The 11,498-nt window shown below is 35.1% G+C and overlaps 1 protein-coding gene across 2 annotated transcripts; it reads left to right on the top strand.

Moving 5' to 3' along the window:
- The first annotated feature begins 1,864 nt into the window (after positions 1-1,864).
- BSL1 (BRI1 suppressor 1 (BSU1)-like 1) lies at positions 1,865-9,665 on the top strand. Of its 2 annotated transcripts, none has more exons than XM_012981148.2 (21): positions 1,865-2,337; positions 2,422-2,482; positions 2,618-2,696; positions 2,795-2,874; positions 2,990-3,084; positions 4,079-4,178; positions 4,504-4,573; positions 4,978-5,079; positions 5,181-5,262; positions 5,375-5,539; positions 6,111-6,282; positions 6,376-6,574; positions 6,870-7,037; positions 7,123-7,361; positions 7,594-7,678; positions 7,766-7,864; positions 8,001-8,200; positions 8,349-8,424; positions 8,682-8,817; positions 8,909-9,048; positions 9,198-9,665. In XM_012981148.2, exons 1-21 carry the CDS (start codon positions 2,136-2,138, stop codon positions 9,279-9,281), a joined length of 2,634 nt encoding a protein of 877 aa, XP_012836602.2. In that variant the 5' UTR covers positions 1,865-2,135; the 3' UTR covers positions 9,282-9,665. The 2 variants fall into 2 exon arrangements, with proteins under 2 accessions (XP_012836602.2, XP_088669669.1); XM_088813543.1 differs by having other exon boundaries at positions 1,874-2,337; positions 5,181-5,271.
- The last annotated feature ends 1,833 nt before the right edge of the window (positions 9,666-11,498 follow it).

Raw genomic sequence — 11,498 nt, 5'->3', positions numbered from 1 at the left:
TCTAATTTCAGCCAGTCATTTTCTAATTATACTACCGCCATTCATCAGCACTATCATCTATTATGAGGCTACCTCATCAACTGTTTTTTTTATTTTTTTTTCTTTTTTTAATTTTTTTTTTCTCTATCAGATGTATTAATCGACTATGAAACATATTAATCGACTGTGATGAAGGATAGTCGATTAAGGAACTGACTACCAAAAATAAAAAAAAAAACAAAATTACATAAAAACGTAAATCAACATTTTTTTAACAAAACAAATAATATACATAAATTGTAACTGATTTATACAAACCGAAATCAATACACAAAAATTCAAAAATGAATTAAAAAATGAGTCGAGTAACTTAATCGACTACCAGAACATTCAATTAGCACTTTAGTCGGCTACCAGAGCATAGTCGATTAACTTAATCTACTACGAAAACACGTAGTCCATTAAGGGTTACACGAATTTCTCTACCCGTGCCGTCCTCCGCCGATCCACCCAAAAACCCTAGATATGCCTCCCCCTCATAATCACACCGCCGCCACACCACTGACAATTTTTATTACAAATCAAGTAAATCACAAACCGCACCACCAACCAAAGCAGAAACCACCATCCATCAAAATTCAATTTCGGCAACAAATCGACGAAAAAATCATCTTCCTCGAACTCGTTCCAGCAATACTCAATGAAAAAAGCCATCTCCAAGAGAAGGAGAAGGAGCGTCGTTCTTGCGGCTCCGATAACTCTTGTTCTTCGCCTCCGGATCGAGAGAGAAAAAAAACAGAGATTTGGGTGAGAAATCGAAAAAAGAAACAAAATATCATAAAATAAGAGAGAGAAGAGGCGTGAAAAGAAGAAGAGAACAATGATAAATGAGATTAGTGTTCTTTAAGGGTATATTAGACAATTAAGATTTGATAGAAGGATTAGTTTAAAGGGGAATGAATTTGCTCTAATTAATTGGAATGAGGATTTTACTTGCTATATTTCTTAGATGATGGGGGTCTTGCTAATTTTCCCATAATAATATAACATTGCAATGGTTTAATAGGAAAAATATTTGGCGCACACTATATGCATGGGTAAACAACATGACCCCACTTGTTAAGAAAAATATGCATCAAATGGCCATGCCTTCTTTTTATTGCAAAATACTTTTCTTATAATTTATTTGTATTTAAAATCTTTTTTTTTTTCCATTAATAGTCAAACACCGTTAACTATAGAGAAGAGTTTATACAAGTTTTTTTCGTAATAAAGCGGAATTTGGTGTATGTATTCAATTCTACAACACAAGGCAATTTTATACGAAATTTATTTAACTGTTTAGGACTCAAAAATATATTCTTAAATTAAATCGAACACATTTATTCTGTAAAAAAAAATAAAAATTGACTAGACTTTTGTTAGCACATGGGAGTTTTATCATTTATGCTAACGGAGATGCATACCCAATTTTTTCCTATTAATATGGAGCATATTTTACTCGTTGTCCCTTTTAGGAAATTACAGATCCACCCCTCTAAAAGGGAAAAAAATATTTGCACTAAAACATCATAAATTCGTATTTCACTTACAAAAAAAAATTCAAATTCCCAACCTTTTCTATTAATGGAGTTACCTTTGTAAACCTTTTGGACTCATAACTTTAAAATAGGGTTTATGATATTAATTAAAGAAAAAAAAAAAAGGGAAAATTTGAACAGCGTGTAAAAATAGTTGACTCTGAAGCAGTGGGGTTTCTTCTATTTTTGTTTGCCCAATTATCAGTTAGTTCTGAATCTTAACTTCATCTCTCTCTACCTTTTCACTTCACTCCATATATATATATCACTAACAGTAATTATATATACATACATATAGAATATATATATATAATTATATATATATATAGAGGTTCATGAAAAGAAACAATTGTTGGTGTTTTATATTCAAATTATCTGGCAACCACTCCCAGTAAAGGGTCCAGTTTCCGGTGGCACCCACCGCCGCTGCTTTGGATCCCTCTTCTACTTTAATCCGTCTAGGGTTTCGTTTTTGTGGATTTCCTTTTTTCGGTTTGATTTTGTTTCAATTCTCCGGTGGTTCAGCATTTTTGCGGCTGGATTAACTGCTCTGATTAGCTTTGGTATAATTTGTGGATGGGATCGAAGCCGTGGCTGTATCCGGCGCCGGCCTACCGAAATTTGGAAAGCTTCTGGGACACTGATGACGACGCGCCGGGGCCGCGCTGTGGTCATACCCTCACCGCCGTCGCCGCCACTAAAACCCAGGGACCCCGCCTCATTCTGTTCGGCGGCGCTACCGCAATTGAGAGCGGCAGCGGAGGCGCTCCTGGCATTCGTAATCCCCCCACTTCTCCCTTCCTTTTCTTCTGCTTTTTATAAACTCGGTTGTTTAATTGTTTTTAGCTTTCTCCTTTTCTAGGGCTAGCTGGAGTGACGAATTGTATTCATTCGTACGATGTTCTTACTAGAAAATGGACCAGGTTTTCTCTACTTGCTTCAATTTTTGTTTTTTATTTATTTGTTTCAGCCGAAATTTGCTTGAATTTCTGGTTTTTAGTTTGAATTTGGTAAGATGTCGAATAACTGCTTATTACTTTTACTAATGATTTGATTAGACTTCGACCAGCGGGTGAGCCACCATCACCTAGGGCTGCACACGCGGCAGCAGCTGTTGGCAGCATGGTGGTGTTTCAGGTGATTAGAGCACTTAAAACGGCCGTATCATTTTACGAATCTCTGAAATGAATATGTTTTGATCTAAATATAGACCGACGGCAATTGTTTTTTGCCAGGGTGGCATAGGTCCTGCAGGGCATTCAACAGACGACCTGTATGTGCTCGATCTGACAAACGACAAGTTTAAGTGGCATCGGTGAGTTTTCAGAGATCTGTGTTTTGCATATTCTCAATTCTCACAACTTTTTTAATCACAGTAAACTTAATTTTGGTTGATCTTTAACTTAGTTGTTACTCTTTTTGGAGTTCAGAGTAGTAGTTCAAGGACAGGGCCCGGGGCCTAGATACGGCCATGTCATGGATTTGGTTGCACAGCGATATCTTGTTACTGTTAGTGGCAATGATGGTGAGTTTCAACCTTTTCTGTAATATTTTTCAGTAATCCTTCAAAAGTAAAAGATACACCGGCAGTTATATGGCTTAATTATAAGTGGGAGATATCACCGGAATAACTAAAAATTTATTAGTGCATCACAGGAATCTCATTTGTGCAATAGTGAAGGGTGTTATTTGGTTGTTATTGCAATCTTAAATTGAGTCCTCGATTGGCTATGGGAGCTTTTACGGAATAACTAGAAATTAACTAGTGCATCACCGAAATCTCATTTCTGTAATAGCTAAAAAGTGATAATTGGTTGTTTATTGCAAAGCTTCAATTGAGTCCTCGATTGGTAGTGGGGGGCTCTTATGTGTAATTTTGTTACGTAAGTATAAGATTCTTCAATTTATAAGTGCTGGAGGCATTGGGAATTACGGCGGTGAATTTCAAATTGTCCAAATTCACTTAATTTCTGGACCAGAGTGGAAATCTGATTGGATTCTGTATGTAAGATTGTGAGGATGGACATAATCCCATTTATCTTTCTACGTTGGGCTATGTCCATTTATAAATGTGGACATTTCTGGAAGTTAATGCTATTGGTTAATATGCAAAATTTACTTATCCGAAGGTTTTTGCAGTCAATACCTTTTCATGGTCAATTTAGTTTCGGATTCTTCTTGGTGGTGGGATGAGTGGAAGAGCAATCTAAAAGTCAACAAAGTTTAGAGGTGCCTTGGTCAAATTTGGTTGATGATTGCATCCTTCGAAGGGTAAAAGTATTTGGATAGTGAAATTTGAACTGAATTAAAGAATCCAAAGATAAGTGTTCCCACTGGGGAACCATCTCCGACAATGTTTCCAGAACCTGACTGTCACATGAATTTTATGATACTGGTTTGACTTGGATACATTTCTTAGTGATGGTGTTCGATACTCTACGTTTTAAAAAAAAATTATATTGAGTGCATCTGGTTTTTTAGCTGAAACTAACCTAAAAGAGATCTTTTGATCTTTACAGGTAAAAGAGTGCTATCAGATGCTTGGGTTTTGGACACTGCACAGAAACCGTATGTGTGGCAGCGGCTTAATCCAGAAGGGGATAGACCTTCTGCTAGAATGTAAGTTTTATCTAATTGAATTTAGTGTTATTGACTTCTAAGAGGCTTCAATGGCTTAATATCTTACTTTCTTGAACTCCAAAACAAAAAAAAGAGTTCTTGGTTGGATTTTGCTTCCAAAAACTCGGAAAATAGTATAAGGATGGTTTTACAATAAATTTTGCATGCTATTCTGTGAGTAGACTTATATATCTGAACTAAAGTCATTAGGTGGTCAGTGGAGTTGTTTATTAAATGATGGTTCTTTAGTTCTTACTTATAAGTAGACCTGCCTGTTTAGTATTCAGTCTCTTTGATCGTGATTGGATTTGGTTAATGTATGTAGGTATGCAACGGCTAGTGCCAGGTCAGACGGAATGTTTCTGCTTTGTGGTGGAAGAGATGCATCTGGCACGGTATGACTTGTTTTCTCATGTATCTTTGTATGCTATTCATTCATAAGCTACTAAACTTCAGAAGGAAAGACGAAAGAGACTTGCTTTCTAAAAATGAATACTGTTTGCTGGTGGATACCCTAATTTGTTGTCTATGTAAATTTCTTTTGGAAGTCAGAGTGAAAAATACTAACTGCTTTGTTAATTAAAACAGAAAATAAGTCTGTTATATTAAGGTTGTGCCGTGTAGACATTCATATTGCTGGTCGTACTGTCAGTCATATATTGATTAAAATCTGTGATTTGGTTGTTTGATCTGCTACCTTCATAGCTTGCTATCATGTAGAATATTTAGATTTTATAATTTTACGTTTACTTAATTAACTGTGCTTGACTGAGCTGTGGTTGTATGTGGGCATATGCAGCCATTAGCAGATGCTTATGGCTTACTCATGCATCGGAATGGCCTTTGGGAATGGACTCTGGCCCCAGGAGTATCACCTTCCCCAAGGTATCAGCATGCTGCGGTAAGTAATAGATTCAAATAGTGACAGTTGGATTATTTGATAATTGAGCCTTTTCTGCTTGCTAATTCCTTTTTAATAATTTGAATTTTTTCCTTGATCAGGTATTTGTAGGTGCTAGATTGCATGTTACTGGGGGTGCCCTTAGAGGTGGACGAGCAGTGGAAGGCGATGCTGCAATTGCAGGTAACTGTGGTGAGTTGTTTTCTGGCATATTGATCGGATTATTCAGATTTTATTTAATTGAAAAATATCCTTGTCTTTCTTTTTTTTTTTTTTTTTTTTTTTTTGTTTGAAGTGCTGGATACCGCCGCTGGAGTTTGGCTGGACAGAAATGGGCTCGTGACTTCACGGGTAAACAAAGTACCAAGTGATGATCCCTCTTTGGAGTCTATGCGTCGATGTCGCCATGCAGCTGCATCTGTTGGTGTTAGAATATATGTTCACGGTGGTTTGAAAGGAGGTAAATGTCTTTCTTTCTTCTCTTTTTTTTGTTTTTCTCTTCCAATTTCATCAAGACTTTGTTGATGAGTACACAATTTATTTGCTGAAAGCAACTATTTTTTGTGCTTTTGGAATGTGAGAGAGTCATTGGCTCGTTTTCGTAATTGTAATGTTCTCTTTTTGCTCAGGTTTATCTAGTTCTGGTAATTATAATATGCCCTTTTTGCTCTTGGATCATTATCTTCGTTGCATAAGCTAACAAAAGTGGAAGTTTGCATGATAATCAAAATGAGTACTTTAAAGTAAAATGAGTACTAACTAGTGTGGCCAACTTTAAGGCAAAATTGTCAAACTTACTGAAGTAATATCGTTCATTTGCGAACATAAAAAATATGATTTTCATTAACAAAACTGGGAACGGTGAAAATGTTCTCGTGTTTTTCTTTTGATCAAGTCCTCCCTGTGCTTTGCAAAAAAAATATGAATCTGTATCCAAACAGCTTACAGAGTGCATAGAGATTCCTGTCTATATGTCCCCTACTTCCTTTCTTTGTCAACTGCTGTAATAAATTTAGCTTTTTGTGCTGCAGATATTCTGTTAGACGATTTTCTAGTTGCGGAAAACTCTCAATTTCAAACTGACGTCAATCCATCAGCCTTGATGAGTGGTAGCCCTAGATCGAACAGCCCTAATTTATCTCCATTTTCCTCCACATCAACTCCAGACGACAGATCTGAAACACCCGCATCTGGATTTCTGGGGTCTGATTTTAAATTCTTTACGGTACTTCTTTGTATGGTTTATGTGATGTGACTGCAATAATAACATAAGTTTTTAATATTGTGTTCCTATAGTATGGACAAAGACTCCATGGAGAAACTAGCAGAAGCATCTGCCGCTGAAGCTAAGGTTGCTAATGCCGTGTGGCAATCAGCACAGGCAGCATCAGCTTCACCTGAAGAAACATCTCTATCAGATGGCAATTCACAATCTGCAGAAACAACTTCTGAGGGTAGCGATACAGAGGCTGATGTTCGACTTCACCCAAGAGCAGTATGATCTTTTACTCCTTGTTCGTTTTACACAAAGAAATTGTATAAAATATAATTAGAGATGTATTGTTGAAAATAAGAGATTGATGTTGAAAGGATTCTACACGGTTTGGTTTGAATTTGAACTTGTTTATAATTAGAAAATTAGTAGCAAAAATAAAATTAAAAAAATAATAGTTATGAAAATGCCATTAGGGTTGCTTAGGTTGCACTAGCGTTTCTTTCTTTTATCTATAAGATAAGATACTGCATTTTACTTTTGAGTGAAGAAAGCTTATTTTTTTGTCATATTGCAGGTTGTAGTTGCAAAAGAAACTGTTGGGAACTTGGGAGGTATGGTCAGACAGTTATCCTTGGATCAATTTGAAAATGAGAGCAGACGAATGATTCCATCGCATAATGACCTTTCGAATCCTACTAAAAAGTTTGCAAGGCAGAGATCTCCTCAAGGCTTGCATAAAAAGGCAAGTTTTACTAGATTACCTTTTTTCTAAATTTTTCAGCTCAGTGCTCAAAAGAGGATATTTGATTATGATTTATGTGCTACAGATTATATCAACTTTACTGAGGCCTCGGAATTGGAAGCCACCTGTCAACAGAAAGTTCTTTCTGGACTCTTACGAAGTTGGTGAGCTTTGTTATGCTGCTGAGCAGATTTTCATGCATGAATCCACTGTTCTTCAGTTGAAAGCTCCTATCAAAGTGTTTGGTGATCTTCATGGACAGTTTGGTGATCTGATGAGGCTGTTTGATGAATATGGTTTTCCTTCTACTGCTGGTGACATTACGTGAGTTGTACAGATTTCCGTAGTCAATATATTGAATGTTCAATTGGCATTATTCTATTTTGTTTGCAAAATTCATGTTTGTTATGATTAATTATCTGAATGTTGAAATTAGATTCTTTTGTTACCCTGTGAAGACAAAAAAATTGAAGAGTCAGAATCTGCCGAGAGTTAATACCGTAAACTTATGATTTTTACCCTGTGGAGTTTATGTTCTATTTTCCTTCTGTTTCAGTTATATTGACTATTTATTTCTGGGAGACTATGTTGATCGTGGTCAGCACAGCTTGGAAACCATAACTTTGCTCCTTGCTCTTAAGGCAAGCTTCTGCATTAACTAGCTTGAGTGCTTAATTGTTATTGCATTGAAGTCCTTCACCCTAACTGTTACTTTTTATGGACCACAGATCGAGTACCCTGATAATGTTCATCTAATTCGTGGCAACCATGAAGCTGCTGACATCAATGCACTTTTTGGTTTTCGCATAGAATGTATTGAAAGAATGGTAGGTTTTCTCATATGTGCAAAATATAAACATATGTATATATATATATATATATATATATATATATATATATATATATATATATATATATATATTGCTTGTATATTTACTGATGGTTGATTTGATACACATGCAGGGAGAAAGTGATGGGATCTGGGCTTGGACGCGTTTTAATCAGCTGTTTAATTACCTTCCCCTTGCTGCGTTGATAGAGAAAAAAATCATTTGCATGCATGGTGGCATAGGGAGGTCTATTAATTCAGTAGAACAGATTGAGAAACTGGAGAGGCCCATAACCATGGATGCTGGCTCAATCGTCCTCATGGATTTGTTATGGTATATATATATATATATATATATATATATATATATATATATATATATATATGTAGATAGAGGGAGGGAGGGAGGGAGGGAGGGAGGGCTTTACATGCTCCAATTTAGCTCTTATTTAAGTCCTTATTCTTTTTGCGTTTCTCTTCAGGTCGGATCCCACTGAAAATGATAGTATAGAGGGTTTGAGACCAAATGCAAGAGGACCTGGTCTCGTAACATTTGGGGTATGCGCACCTTATTAATGCCAATTGTTACAGTGGTTTACACCTGATATCATTTGGTTTTTTTATTTGATGAGTCAACATTAATTAATGGAGGATCAGGCTTTATGTACAATCTTTATATGATAAGAAGGATAGCTTTTTATACGAATAACTCTATGCATGAAAAAGTCTTGATTGTATCTATATATGATGACCGTAAAATACACTGCATTGGTACTTGTTTTGCTGGTTATTCACTCTTATTATATTTGGTGCAGCCTGATCGGGTAACAGATTTCTGCAAGAGGAACAAGTTGCAACTTATCATAAGAGCTCACGAGTGTGTTATGGATGGTTTCGAACGTTTTGCACAGGGGCAATTAATCACCCTTTTCTCAGCAACCAACTATTGTGGTATTTATCCACTTTAAAATCTACTCATTCTCCACTTTCTCATAATAGAGTTAATAAATTCTCATAATAATTAAATAAAATGCATTTTCAGGAACGGCAAACAATGCTGGGGCAATTCTGGTTGTTGGCAGAGAATTGGTCATTGTCCCTAAATTAATTCATCCTTTGCCACCTCCTTTTCAGTCTCCCGAGACTTCTCCAGAACGTGTCACCGATGAGACATGGATGCAGGTATATATTATATAGTTTTTTTCATGTATATATAATTATATATTATTGAAAATTGCAATTTTTTCCTTTGTGCATTTTATTTGTTAAGTAGAAGATTTACAATTTTACACCGGCTCATAAATGTATTGGATTAATATGGTTTTGTTTAGGAGCTTAATATTCAAAGACCTCCAACTCCTACAAGAGGTCGCCCACAGCCAGAACTCGACCGGAGTTCACTCGCTTATATATGATACATATATATATTTGTACATGAAGATGTTGTTTGAAATAATATCCTCAAGGAAGAAAGATGACTGTAGTTGGTCCAAAGTGAAGCAAGTGGAACCGGTTTACACAACACCATTACAGTCGAGCGATTGTTGTATTCAAACAAATGTAATTTTTGAAGACACTGTTGTTTTAGTATAGTAATTTATTAACGAGAGAGTATAAGGTGAGATCGGAATTTGATAGAAGATGGATTTTCTGGTGTATAGTGGATAACGCATGATAAGAGAAGGTTGTCCACCCCTCTCTTTGTTGTGTATTTATAAGAATTGGAAATGACATATTTTTATGTAGCCAGCCAGGTGTGTGTTGTTGGTTTTAATATTGGAAAAGAAAATTATTAAAAATAAGACTGTGTATCAACATTATAATTTTATAATGGAATTGCATTTTCTTTTGGGGTGTCTATTTTATGTGTACACACAATAGAATGTTGTAAGGGTCCATTTGAATTGAGGGATTTGAAGGGGATTTCAAATGACTCTAATTTGGAGTCATTTGAAATCCATCATTATTGCTCTAAAATCGACTACAAAAGAGGGTGGGGATTTGAAATCTATCTCCAAATCCCTCAATCTGAACAAGTTTAAGGGATTTGTTATTATGAATTTGAAATTCCTCCATCTAAATGCACCCTTATATTTCTTGGGCCCTTCGTCCAACTACTCGCCTTGGCCCACCTAATTCGTTCATCCTTATAATCAAGCCCATTTATGCGAGTTCAACCTATACTTGCTGAATTGACCCCTGCCATCTACTTCCCCTATTCTACAATGAACTAAAAAGTTATTCAAATCAAGATTAATGGCATAGATTACTAAGGCTCTACAACGGCCACCTGGAACCCTAATTTGAATTCTCTTGAACTTCGATCTGATAAGGAAGATGAAGAAGCAGCTTGCGAGGTGGAAGCTTATCGTGTTATTGACGATGAAATAAGAAGTTTGGAGTGCTCGCCGTCCCCAAACAATGACTCCCCCGAATTAAAAATTTTAATTTGGTTAAATGTGTATTACACTATCTTTGTGGGAAATTTGGTAAATCTAAAATGAATTATGTATTTACTTGCGATGATGCTACTATATATCATGATGCTCGATGAGGCAACCATAAACAGCCACTTCTTCACATTATTATGAAATCTCAGTGTGAAAGTTGGTGGAATTGGCTATTTTAAAGATGGCGGAATATTACTGAAGTCTTTCTAGATTATCAACCCAAAATGTAAAGACGATATTGACATTTATGTGCTACCATCAAATAACAAGTTCGCAAATTCATATATTCGAACTTTGTCATCTACATCATTCAAAAGACAATTTAATTCAAAAATCTCATGCCGAAATTAAGGGGAGGGTGACAATTCTAATAATGTATTTTTTTTTTATTTTTTTTTAATAATGTCTCAATCACGAATTCATAACACTACTAAAATTTATTCTTATTCACAAATACAATATAATTAAAATATAGTTTAGAAAAATAGATATGTTAAAGCATTTATAGTTACAAAAAAAATAATGAATCATGTTTTGTTCTCTATAGTTTATAGAATTTTTTAAAGGGTGTAAATTAGGGTTGGACGCCCCATTTTTTTGAGAAAAATGGATGCCATACACCTAGTGATACGTGGAAATTTATTTAATTTTAAGCAAATAGATAATTTATCTCTCCTAAACGTGACAGTAGAAAGAACCAAATTATGAGTATTACTTATATTTTTCTCCATGTTATTTGTTTACATTAGTTCTTTGCATATTTTTTTTCTTTTTTTTATTATATAATACATTGACTTAAATGTACATGTGATTTAGCAAATAATATTATATTTTGCAGTCAATGAATTCTTTAACTTATTTGGAAAAATAAAGTAAAATGTTTTTTTTTAATCATAAGTAATTTCATATTAAGTACATAAATAATAGGGGTAATATGCATGACACCCCTCAAATCAAACCTAATTAAATGTGAATTGACAACCTCAAATAGAATATTTTAACTAAATTCTTAATTTTAAACCAATTTTGACATACACCCTTTTATTTTATTTTAATCCAAAAATACCCTTAAACCTAATTAAATATCACGTGATTCTCTCTCTCTCTCTCTCTCCTTCCTGTTGCGCCGCCCAACTCCTCCCCTTCTCTTTCTTTCTTTTCTTTTCATTCTATATTATTTTT

The sequence above is a fragment of the Erythranthe guttata genome, chromosome 14 (assembly GCF_056151865.1).
Source record: "Erythranthe guttata isolate IM_541 chromosome 14, IM_541, whole genome shotgun sequence".
Taxonomy (NCBI): domain Eukaryota; kingdom Viridiplantae; phylum Streptophyta; class Magnoliopsida; order Lamiales; family Phrymaceae; genus Erythranthe; species Erythranthe guttata.
Note: the sequence above shows the minus strand (reverse complement) of the source record. Positions and strands in the feature narration are given on the sequence as shown.

What these genes read in the sequence shown, in the direction of transcription:
- BSL1 (XM_088813543.1), top strand. Translation starts at nt 2,136, where the DNA reads ATGGGATCGAAGCCGTGGCTGTATCCGGCGCCGGCCTACCGAAATTTG. An exon ending in GAAGAGATGCATCTGGCACG is followed by an intron (nt 4,574 to 4,977) that starts GTATGACTTGTT and finishes GGGCATATGCAG; the next exon opens with CCATTAGCAGATGCTTATGG. An exon ending in TGCAATTGCAGGTAACTGTG is followed by an intron (nt 5,272 to 5,374) that starts GTGAGTTGTTTT and finishes TTTTGTTTGAAG; the next exon opens with TGCTGGATACCGCCGCTGGA.